We start from the raw sequence: 12,752 nt of genomic DNA on the forward strand, positions 1-12,752 counted from the left end.
TCGGGGTGGCCCAGGGCTACTTCAAAAATTTTTGAAGTGGCCCCCAGGCAAAAATTATTGCCCACCCCTACCCTACAGGATTTCCGCTCCCAGCGCTGCAATGCCAAAATCTATGGGCGCATGGCTGAGGCCCTGGCGGAGCGGGGACACTCCTCTCCCCCCGGGCCTTAGAACAGGTCTGGAGTAAAGTCAAGGAGCTCTGCTAGGGTTATGCCAGGGCCAGGGAGCACAGCTTGCACCCCAGTCCTGCCCCTATTACCAGGAGCTGCACCACATCCTGGAAGGTAGGGAAGCCCTTTCCCCACCCATGGTGGTCAACTCAGGCCTCGAGACACCTGTCGCCGCCTGCCCGGAGGTTGCAGAGGAGGAGAAGGGACACCAGGGGCAGGAGGAGGAGGACATGGCTAGCACCATGACGCTGAGCCTGGAGCCAGTACCCCAGGCCAGGATGTGTTGCAGGCATCCTCTGATGGCAGGGAGGGATCATTAGGTGAGTGCTTTCAGTTTTCCACACACACAGGGTGTGGGAGGTGGGCGTAGAGGGGATGGGGTGCATTTGTCGTTCAGCCTGTTTGTCCTGGACATCATGCTGCAGTCCATGCACATGGAACCAGGTGCAACGCCAGTGTGAGCCCCGCAGCCTCAGGAGGCAGCCCCGGAGCACCCCTGGGATCCTGTTCACAGGCTCAGAGGAGGCCACATACATGTCTGATCTGGGGAGGGGGGACGCTCACGCACAACCAGCCTCTGCTGGAAGCAGGCTGGGCACAAGGGCGCATGCATGACCCCACACAGACTGAGGAGTACCACATACAGCACACGAGCATGCCTGTGCGCACGAGGCAGCACCCACTCCTGTGGACAGACAGCACTGCCAGGTGCAGGTGTGTGTGCGGGCCCCAGGGAGGGCCAGGCAGCTCCAGGCCATCTCCCATCCATGGGATCCCACTGTGGCTGGAACTTTCCTTGCAAGGTTGCTGGTGGATGGAGTGGAGTGTGGAAGCAGGCATCATGGTCTCCATGGCACCTCGGGGCCCCTGTGAGGCAGGGCCTGCTGGGCAGGCTACTTATGACCTTGCTCCTGGGACATCTCCCTCCTCTGTCCCAAGGACTGTTGCTTGCTGCTCACAGAGGAGGGCATGGCCTCAGGGACAGTGTCTGCATGGATGACTGATCACCTCTCTCTCTTTAATCTCCACAGCAGAACCAGCTGTCGCTGAGGGGCGATCTGCACCAGCCGAGGCAGCCGCCCACTCTGGGGGACCCAAAAGCGCACAAGGGTCCATAAGGACCTCCTGAGGCAGAATGTGGGCGTCCTGCATGACATGCAGCAGACCCTGGCGTAGAAGGTCTGGGAGGATGCTGAGTGGCGGACCCGCATGTGGGACCAGCTCGTGGGCAGGGCAACAACATGTGTGCCATCATGTGTCAAATGATGGAACACCTGGCTGCTATCTTTGCTTCCTCCTACCAACTTCCTGCCCCCCTGCTATGCCCATTCCCCTTCCAGTTGCCCCCCAAGCAATGCCTATGTTCCCTCCCCTGCTACACCTATGCCCCCTCCCCAAGTGATGCCTATGCCCCCTACTCCTGCCCCCTGCCATCACTCACCCTGCTCCAGGCCCCACCCAAACCCAAGTTCACCGAGGTCCCCCAATCCGATGTGGCACTTTCAGCAACCCCCATGCCACTCTCAGTCCTGAGCTCCCCTTCTCACTTCCTCCTCCAGCTTCTCAGCCCCCCTCCTCCCCAGTTGATTTTATTGGAAGAAAAATACAAAGTTCATTATGTTGAAATCAAAGCAGGTATGTGTATTAAGAGGTCAGGGAGTGAGGGGAGGAGTTGTGGTGGGAAATGGATAGTGGAGCAAGGCCCAGGCCCCTAGTGGGGAGGCCAGTGGGAGAGTTACTGGGGTCCTTGAGAGAAACAATCCTCCAGGGCCTCCCGGATGGGCCTGGCAGATGGAAGCTGTCCATGGCTGCCTGAAGGCCCTTCCTTTGCAGCTGGGCTCTGCCCCTCACACCAGTAGGAAGGCCTTCCTCTTCCTCTCCATGATGTTGTGAAGGACGCAACATGCAGAGATGACCTCAGGAATGTTGTTCTCCCCCATATCAAGGTGGGTCAGGAGGCACCTGAACTGTGCCTTGAGGCACCCGAAAGCTCATTCCACCTGAATCCTCGCCTGGCTGTGGTGGGCATTGAATTGGTCCCTGCTCGGGTCCAGGTGGCCAGTATTTTTCATGAGCCATGGCATGAGGTAGTAGGGTGCATCCCCCACAATGCGCAGTGGCATGTGCTCATCTCCAATGTGAAATTCATGCTTGGGGAAGAATATGCCCGCCTCCAGCTTCCTGTACAAGCTTGGACTGCACCCTCAGCAAGTTTGCAGATGACACTAAGATAGGGGGAGAGGTAGATATGCTGGAGGGCAGAGATAGGGTCCAGAGTGACCTAGACAGATTAGAGGATTGGGCCAAAAGAAATCTGATGAGGTTCAACAAGGACAAGAGCAGAGTCCTGCACTTGGGATGGAAGAATCCCAAGCATTGTTACAGGCTGGGGACCAAATGGCTAGGAAGCAGTTCAGCAGAAAAGGACCTGGGGATTACAGTGGATGAGAAGCTGGATATGAGTCAACAGTGTGCCCTTCTAGCCAAGAAGGCTAATGACATATTAGGTTGTATTAGGAGAAGCACTGCCAGAAGATCTAGAGAAGTGATTATTCCCCTTTATTCAGCTCTGGTGAGGGCACATCTGGAGTATTGTGTCCAGTTCTGGGCCCTCCACTGTAGAAAGGATGAGGACGCATTGGAGAGTGTCCAGTTGTGGGCAACCAAAATGATTAGAGGGCCTATGACCTATGAGGAGAGACTTAGGGATTTGGGTTTGTTTAGTCTGCAGAAGAAAAGAGTGAGGTGGGATTTGAAAGCAGCCTTCAACTTCCTGAAGGGAGGTTCTAAAGAGGATGGAGAAAGACTGTTTACAGTAGTGACGGATGGCAGAACAAGGAACAATGGTTTCAAATTACAGTGGGGGAGGTCTAGGTTGGATATTAGGAAAAACTATTTCACTAGGAGGGTGGTGAAGCGCTGGAATGGATTACCTAGGGAGGTGGTGGAATCTCCATCCCTAGAGGTTTTTAAGTCTCGGCTTGACAAAGCCCTGGCTGGATTGATTTAGTTGGGATTGGTCCTGCCTTGGGCAGGGAGCTGGACTTAATGACCTCCTGAGATCTCTTCCAGCTCTATGATTCTATTATCATGTGCCCTGCCCTACCACCCAACAAAAATGTCTGTGAACTGTCTACGATGGTCGACCAGGGCCTGCAGTACCATCCAGAAGTAGCCCTAGTGGTTTGTGTACTGGGCCACTTGATGAGTTGGTGTGTGTATCAGGATTCCATCGATCTCTTCACTGCAGTTCGGGAACACCAGGGCGGCAAATCCTGCGACAATCGGGTCCAGGTCTCCCAGGTGGATGACCCTGAGCAGCAGAATGGAGTTGATGTTCCTCACAACCTGCAGAAGGAGACAAACACATAAAATAAAGAATGAGAGAGGGAGTGCCTGAGCCCTTGGGAGGTGCCCACTGCCCTCTCCTCTCCACCTCAAACACCCCACGAGCCACCTCCTATGAGACTGTCCCCCTAGCAGCAGGGCTGTGTGAGGGCGGGACGGCACAACCCCCAAGGGATGGGGCTTTCTCCCCCACCTCTAGTCTATCTCTGCCCCTTCCACTCCCCTTTCCCTGCCGTCCCTCTTTCCAGGACTCCCCCACCCTGCAGGGACTGCAGCCCGAGAGTACCTTACCTCCATGAGGAGGGCCCCAATGGTGGACTTCCCCACGCTGAACTGGTTGCCCACTGACCACTAGCTGTCTGGGGTGGCGAGCATCCAGATGGCAATGGCAACCCGCTTCTCCGGGGGGATGGCAGGCCGCAGGTGGGTGTCACGTCTCTTGAGGACAGGGGCAAGCCAGGCACACAGCTTCAAAATGGTGGCCTTCCGCATGCGGAAGTTTTGAAGCCACTGCTGGTCGTCCCACAGCTCCACGACCAGGCAGTCCCACCAGTCAGAACTGGTGTCCAGCTTTCAGAACAGTCTCTCCACTGTGGGGTGTGATCACAAGGGTCTTGCTCCTGCACACAGGGAGAGGGTCTCAAGGATGAGCTTAATGTCAGGCTTGTGGAGGGCCATGAAGGCAGCCTGTACAAACTGCTGCAGAAACTGCAGCATGGCTGTGTAGCACCATAGCATGCCCAGGGGCAGCTCCGGCTCCATGGCAAGAAGAATAATGCTGTGGCCTCCAAAAGCTGGGTAACAAGAGCATGCACTGCTAAAGCTTTGCTGTGCCTCAGAGATGTAGGCAAGCACACAGCAGAAGCAGAGAAACAGCTGTCCCCTTTACGTGCGTCTCTCAGCTAGGCTTAGGCACCAGGACTTGGAAGCTACTGCTGACCTAATGCCCAGCCTGAACTGGTTCCAGGTGGCCTTATATGCAAGAGAGCATCCAATCAGTGTGGACGCTATCTTTCAAAAAAGCAGATCGCTTTTTCATTTGCTTTTGCTATGTAGATGCTCTCGTCTGGAAAAGCTTCTTTTGAAAGAAGCTTGCAGTCTAGACCTAGCCTGGCTACAAGAATGCCATGGTAACTAACTGGGGGTATGTCTACACTACAAAGTTAATTCAAACTAACAGACGTTAGTTCGAATTAACTTTGATAGGCTCTACACATACAAACCGCTAGTTCGAACTTAATTCAAACTAGCGGAGTGCTTAATTAGAACTAGGTAAACCTCATTCCACGAGGACTAACGCCTAGTTTGAATTAACTAGTTCGAATTAAGGGCTGTGTAGCCACTTAATTCGAACTAGTGGGAGGCTAGCCCTCTCCAGCTTTCCCTGGTGGCCACTCTGGGCACCACCAGGGAAACTCTTCTGTCCCTCTCCTGGCCCCGGAGCCCTTAAAGGGGCACGGGCTGGCTATGGTGCCCATGCCAGGTGCAAGCCTGCCAGCACCCAGCCAGCAGACCCTGCACCTGGCACGGCTCGAGCCAGCCACCCACTGCCACCCAGCCCTCCGTCTCTTCCCGGGACCAGGCTGGCGGCTCCCGGGAGCCTGCCCGGGTCCACAAGAGGTGGGCGCCTGCCTGGTCTAGTGCGGAGATCGTGGACCTCATCCACGACCTCTGCACTAGGCACAGGAAAGTGGCCGTCTAGGGCAGGAGAGCTGCCAGCCTGGCCACCCAGGAGCAGGTTGGCATGAAAATCATGGTGGTCCACTGAGACCCCCGACCCTGAGCCCTGAGCTTAGAATGGCCGTACTGGGTCATACCAAAGGTTCATCTAGCCCAGTAGCCTGTCTGCCGACAGCGGCCAACACTAGGGACCCTGGAGGGGATGGACCGAAGACAATGACCAAGCCATTTGTCTCATGCCATCCATCTCCAGCCTTCCACAAACAGAGGCCTGGTACACCATTTCTACCCCCTGGCTAATACCACTCCATGGACCCAACCTCCATGACTTTATCTCATTTCTCTTTAAACTCTGTTCTAGTTCTAGCCTTCACAGCCTCCTGCACCAAGGAGTTCCACAGGTTGACTATTTGCTTTGTGAAGAAGAACTTTCTGTTATTAGTTTGAAGCCTGCTACCCATTCATTTCATTTGGAGTCCTTTAGTCCTTCTATTATGGGAACTAATGAAGAACTTTTCTTTATGCACCCTTTCCACACCACTCATGCTTTTATAGACCTCTATCATATCCCCCCCTCAGTATCCTCTTTTCTAAGCTGAAAAGTCCCAGTCTCTTTAGCCTCTCTTCATATGGGACCTGTTCCAAACCCCTGATCATTTTAGTTGCCCTCCCCTCTCTCACCCTCTCGCTTCCCCTCTCCCACCTCCTTTTCCCAGTCTCCCCAAGTTTTGTTCAATAAAGAGAGTTTCTATGTTTGAACACACGTGTCCTTTATTTTGTACATCAGGAAGGGGGGCTAGGGAGGAGTAAGTGGAAGGAGGTGAGGGAGGAATGGGGTACGAGCCCCCGATGGGGAGGACTGGGCTGGCTCTGCGGGCTCCTCGGGGTGGAAGCTCTCTTGAAGCCCCTTAATTGACCCCTCCCTCCGGATGGCAGCCTGCGGCAAATGGACTGATGGCCGAGTGCTGTGATGTGCTGAGTGTGGGCACTCAGGGCACTCCAAGCCAGGACTGCTTTGCAAGCGGGGAACCCTCTTAAAATCAGGAATAAGGGATCTTCCGGAAAAGGCTTTATTTTCCGAAAGATCCTGTCTAGACTGGCGCTTTTCTCCGGCAAAGCCCCGAGCCGGAAAAAAGTGGCAGCCATGTTCATGCAAATGCCACGGGGGATATTTAAATCCCCGGGGCATTTGCAATTCCGAAGTGTCTCATTAGCATCCCTTTTCCGGAAAAGGGTGCCAGTGTAGACACAGCCCTAGTGTAGTTCACTATCCCATTTAGTGGCACTTTGACCACTTACAGTGAGAGATAAAAACAAGGGAGCTCTACAGTCTAAGCTAAGAGACAGTTGGCTTTATAGCTCAAGCTGTGGAGACTCCTATACTAAGCTCCAGAAGTCCCAGATTCAAATCTGTCTGGTGGCAATTACACAGGCAGACTGCGACACTTGGGTGGGCCCCAATTTAGGATGAGCAGGCCAGGACAGGAGGTGTTGCGGCCACTTCTCCCTGCCTCCAGCCCTTTGGGGGAGAGGTGACAAATGCTCTAGCTAGGGGACCTGAAAAAGTGAGAGGTAGTGAAGAAAAGTGCACCCCCACCTGCACTGAATCCCCACCAGCACTCCAGTTGGGGAGTAGGGCTGGAGGCTTGCCCCAATCTGCTTGGCCCACCCTCCAGCAGGAGAGAGGGAGTCAGGCTGTGGGAGCTTGCCCCACTCTGCCCACCCAGTGCTCCTGCTGGGGAATGGGTTCAGCACAACGGGACTTGCCTCACTACTTCTGCCTAGTGCTCCTGCCAGCGAGTGGGGTCAGGACACAGGCACTTGCCCCGCTCCAGTGTTCCAGCTGCGTAGTAGAAGCTGAGGGCTTGCAGGCTCCCAATCCCACTCCCAGGTGAGAGAAGAAGAGTAGGTCCCCAGCCTGGCTCTGCAGCTGGAGCACCAGATGGACAGAATATAGCAAGCCCTGTGCCCTGACCCCAGACCTCAGCAGGGCAAGCACTTGGGCAGGAGCAGAACTGGGCCAAAGATGGTCCTCAATTTTAGGTGGGTTGGCCATGGCCCACTCAAGCCCACACTTGGCTATGCCACTGATACAATCAACAGATAAGGCGAGAAGATGGGATGGAAGGTGGGCCAGAGAATACACCTCTGAGCTCACACCTCCAAAATCAACAGTTAGGCTACGTCTACACTGCAGGCTTTTTGTGCAAGAACAGTCATTCTTGTGCAAAAACTCGTGAAGCGTCTACACTGCACGCGCGTTCTTGCGCAAGTAACTTTACAAAAAAGCGTTGGAAAAGAGGGCTTCTTGCGCAAGAGTTATTCCTCTCCCCACGAGGAATAAGCCCTCTTGGGCAAGAGCTCTTGCGCAAGAAGGCAGTATGGCTAAAACAGCCCTCACAGCTTTCTTGAGCAAGAAAGCGTCCACACTGCCATGAATGCTCTTGTGCAAAAGCACATCTCTTGCACAAAAGCATATGTGCAAGGTCTTGTGCAAGACCTTTTATGCAAGAACTCTTGTGCAAAACAGTTCTTGCGCAAAAAGCCTGAAGTGTAGACGTAGCCTTACTGTAGAGGTAAATAACAGTTTTTTATTCTTCGCATGGTTGGAGACATGTATTCAACTCAGGTGACTCACAAGCAGTAATAGAAGGAGGTGGGCTCAGAGTCTTTAAAAAGCAAGCATAGAACTGCCTTTCCAAAGCTTGCCTTTGAGCTAAACACAGTTGTAATGGTTTAGTGTTTGGTAAAAACATGATCTGATAACCAAGTTGTAGCCTTGCAATATTCAGTACAGAAACATCAGGTGGACAATCATGTTTTCCCATACTGCACTGCCACATTTCAGTAGGGTGTTAGGAAATCTGTGGTGTGGCGGGGTTGGACTCAGGCCTGCATAGTGCAGTGTAGATCCTGGATCCCCAGGTTGAGACCCAAGATTCAACAATTCCTGAGGTTACAAATGAGTGTAGATGCTCAAGTCCTAGGTTAAAAAACCAGTGTCTGCTAACTAAAGTTCTACTAACCATGGACTTAAATTGCTGTGTGGAAATATCCAATTAGACCAAGCACCAGAACCAAAATTCAAGGTGGTTAGAATGACAGTTAATTACACTATAAGCCTATGCTCTTTAAGCAGTAAGTGGTTCTTCTAAATGTGTTTATTGAACTTTCTAAAAAGATAGCACCTGCTTTGCTACTTTGGGGAGCTGATGTCAATTTCCATAGAGCATTTATCAAAGGTAATAGTTGCAAACTAGACAAAGGGTGTCACCACTGGAAGCTTTTGGTCACAGATTAATTTACAATTGCCAGCTTTTTATTGGCTTTCTTTTTAGAACTGAAGAAATCTTCAGGCAGACTCTCACAGCTGCTAAAATATTTGATTTCTACCATATCAGGAATCAAATCCAGTTAGACCATATCTGACCAATTCTGGACTTTGAGAGGACAGATAATTGTCATTATTAGCAGGAGAAATGTAAATATTGTCTCATTTATTATAAAGGCATGCTATATCTATAAGAACAGTAATGTTAAATGAACAAATTAAACAAGACACAAGCAGTGCTAACTTAACCACTTTTTGCTAAGATCTATAAAACCACAATTAGGAACTCTGAATTATGGCAGAGTGAGATGGTTCAAGTTAGGTATGAATTGTGTCTTGTCTCATTTAACCTCTTCTGAATATATTATAGTAACTGGTTGTTGTTGTTAGTTGTTTGATGTTTCAGAATATACATTTAGATGAGAATTCCAAGCAGCAATTGGCACCAAACTCCCCAAGATGGGTGTGGCTGAAAGCACACCCTTCGGCCTGGAATCTCCCTCCCATTGGCTACTTTAGATAGCTGTTCAACTGGCATGCTAGTTTTTCTGAATCTTTGTCTACACTTACTGGCATTGTCTACACTTACTGGCATTGTCAATCTACTTCAGCTACATAAATAGCATAGCTGAAATCAACATACTTCCCACAGAATCTTGCATACAGTAAGATCAGTGGGACTGCTCTCCCACTGACACCGGCTACTCTTCTTGTCTTGGTGGAGTACTAGTGATGATGAGATCGCGCTCGGAGACCGATTTATCATGTTTAAGCAAACCCAATAAATCAACAGCTGGCGGATCAATTGCTACAGTGATGATCTACTGTGTAGTGTAGACAAGGCAGGTCTCCCTCTGTTACATTATGTGCAAAGCTTGAGTGACTAACTCAGGTTTTGTGACTCCCATTTTTAGGGGCCTAAGTTCCTTTGTCAATCTAGTTCTATAGTCTTCTGTTTCAAAATCACCAGTCAGATTCTAGCCACAGGTCAATAGTGGATGAAAGGCAATTCTAGCTAATTGCTATTTGGTAGCCTACATCAAATAAGTTGTCAGTCTTAGCAGAGTTCCTAGTATACAAGCATCCACATCACAAAAACTGTCTTCGCAATTTATGCTAATTGGCAACTTTCATGGTAATATTAGCAGAAAGTCCAAAAGTGTGAGTTTGCCTTTCTATCCTCTACTTATGCCTGTAAATGAACAGAGAATTTCAGTCTCTTGTACTCCCAAAGCAGTAACTTTCCAAAGCACTAAAGTACTTAAAGAGGAAAACTAAGAATTAATTTTTAATTTAATTTATGGAAAAAGTTGAAAAAATTGAATAAAAAGTATAAATGTTAAAAGAGCTTACACACAATATATTATATTCTAAATATCTGACAGGGACTTTATCCACTAGGCCACACCCAGGTCCACTGACCAGAGCGGGGCATAGGGACAACTGCCTTGGAGCCCGGCGATTCAAAAGGACTTGGGACTCCTGGCTGCCACCACGACAGGGCTGCAGCCCTGAGCCCTTAAAATTGCTGGTGGAGCCCCGAGGTGCATTGAAGAGTCAGTGGGGGAGGCTAATGCGCTCAAGTGAATGGCATGTGAACACAAGGAAGTATACTTAAAATAAGGTATACTCAGATTTGTTACTGAGTAATAATGGTAATCTTTACATGCGATTTTAAAATTACCTCAGGGTATGTCTACACTACCCCGCTAGTTCGAACTAGCGGGGTAATGTAGGCATACCGCACTTGCAAATGAAGCCCGGGATTTGAATTTCCCGGGCTTCATTTGCATAAGCGGGGAGCCACCATTTTTAAAACCCCGCTGGTTCGAACCCCATGCAGCGCAGCTACACGGGGCTCGAACTAGGTAGTTCGGACTAGGCTTCCTATTTCGAACTACCAGTACACCACGTTCCACTGCGCTGCATGGGGTTCGAACCAGCGGGGTTTTAAAAATGGCGGCTCCCCGCTTATGCAAATGAAGCCCGGGAAATTCAAACCCCGGGCTTCATTTGCAAGTGCGGTATGCCTACATTACCCTCCTAGTTCGAACTAGGAGGGTAGTGTAGACATACCCTCAGACACACATAATGAATTTATTATATAATATTCAGTGAACATGTAATCTTCTGAGTATTGGAAACATGAAAAAAGTCATTTCCTTCAATGAAAAAAACGAACAGCATCAGTTAATATGGGTATGATTACTAAGCACATTCACTTAATTGTGATGAACAGCCAATAGTTTCATGTAATGTATTTACTAAGCTTAAAAAAAAAGTATTCTTGGATTAATGCAGATTCTGTGCCAGATAACAGACAGGTGGTAACTAGCTCAAATATTTATTTTTAATTGATTTTTTTCAATTACATCATAGCCCAAGGGATTACACATACACAGCATGTTATATTTATTATACATACCATGGAGGTACGTTTTTCAGAACTGTGCATTAAAAGCATGATCATCAGTTCTGTCATTAAATGATTTGTGAGTGAATCATTTTAATTTTTTTCTCCATATATATGCCATTCACTTTCTACACTGGTATCATTTCACTGGGACATTTCAAATTCAGCAGCATTTCCTTAGACTTAAGGAATAGTAGTGTGTAATCATTGGTAAATGTTAGTACAGTATTTTAATGGCAATAACTTTGCAGATACAAAAGAAGATATATTACTGCAATATTTTCAGTGTTCTGTCCACACACTTGAGAAATGTTAAAATAATAATACAGGCCTACCCCTGAAGCGTGGATGATTATTACAATCAGATCAACAGTATATATTATTCAACCACTGATTCATTCATACTACAGGTTGAAACTCTCTAAACCAGGACTCTCTGGTCTAGCAACATCTGTGGTCTGGCATGGACGTTTCAGGACTAGAGAGTCCCAGTGGAGGGCTACAGCAGGGAGCCCTGTGGGGCTGGCAGGGCAAGTGGGCTGCCCACAGCGAGCTGCTGACGGAGCTGCCCAGCACATAGCAGTGGGGCTGTTCAGCAGGGTCAGGTGCCCCGGCATGCAGCTGCACAGTGGGGCCAGGAGCCATGGCAATGGTGGTTGCCCAGCAGGGTCAGCAGGGTGGCGGGTCTGGCAGCAGGTGGTTGGGCCATGGCTCAGGGAGCTGGTGGAAGAGGGGCCAGAAAGGACCTCCCCTGGTCCAGCAAAATCCCACATCCAGAACCAGTCAGGTCCCGAGTGTGCCAGACCAGGAAGGTCCAACCTGTATACACATTCTGTTAATTTGCATATTACACCAAGCTAGACAAGTGTTTGAGTGATTGTATTATGTAGCAATACTGTATATGTACAAAATATCTATACTTTTAATATTTCTTTATATAGTTTACAAAATTATAGAGAGGAGTTATTTTTATTAATATGGACAATATTATAATATTATTATACCTTTTCTTTAGAATCTGGAATTTCTTTGCCCAGCTTTGGTTAATTTGTTCAACTTGTTTTTTAAGACTGAAATAAAAAAAAACATTAAAAATGTTAAAATATTTATCGAGTTAAATGAACGTCTTCAAAATTCTGGCCAATACCTTTGTATGTGTTGCCTCTCTTGATCTTCAGATAGTCTCAGCTTCTCAATTTCAGCAAGTAATGCTCTTTTTTCAGCTTCCTTCTCAAGTGCAAAATACATTATAGAAAGTTAAGTCACATATTTATTTTCTATGCTAAATGTGCAAAAACAAACAAACAAAACTTTACTCTTGGTATTCATAATTCTAGTTTTGGCTGTTAGGGTAGGAAAACCAGACAGCTAAAGGAATTAATAACAGAGCCTTTTAACTCTAGTCATTGTTTCAACGCCAGCCCAGATATGGAGCAATTGAGAATCATTATAATTTCACAGCTTTCAAATTCTTATGGGCAAGGAAATTGTTATTTGTTGGAGAACGTATAGTGTAGTGATTACAACATAGAACTGAATTTGTGGTTCTTAGTTCTGTTACTAATTCTTTGTGTACCTTGGATTTTCACCTCTCTGTGCCTCATTTTTTCTCTCCTTAGTACAAATATAATAGTATAAATATAATCTCTTACAGGAGATTAATGAATGTCTGGCTAGTACTGCAAAAGCCTTAAATAAAAGTCACTATAGAAATACAAATTATTATTTTTGCTATAGTAATTAAGGCCTGGTCTACACTAAAGAGGAAAGTCGAAATAAGATACGCAACTCCCATTACTGCAACTGCAAT

The 12,752-nt window shown here is 48.5% G+C and overlaps 1 protein-coding gene across 1 annotated transcript in view; it reads right to left on the reverse strand.

Annotated features, from left to right (window-relative positions):
* The window catches only part of C2H10orf67 (chromosome 2 C10orf67 homolog), a 127,604-nt gene that overhangs the window by 37,644 nt on the left and 77,208 nt on the right, over nt 1-12,752 (reverse strand). The window contains exons 11-12 of the mRNA XM_075922520.1: nt 12,090-12,169; nt 11,947-12,012 (exon numbers count right to left, since the gene is read on the reverse strand). Coding sequence (XP_075778635.1) covers nt 11,947-12,012; nt 12,090-12,169 — 146 coding nt within the window. The remainder of the gene's footprint in view (nt 1-11,946; nt 12,013-12,089; nt 12,170-12,752) is intronic.

The sequence above is a fragment of the Pelodiscus sinensis genome, chromosome 2 (genome assembly GCF_049634645.1).
Source record: "Pelodiscus sinensis isolate JC-2024 chromosome 2, ASM4963464v1, whole genome shotgun sequence".
Taxonomy (NCBI): Eukaryota; Metazoa; Chordata; order Testudines; family Trionychidae; genus Pelodiscus; species Pelodiscus sinensis.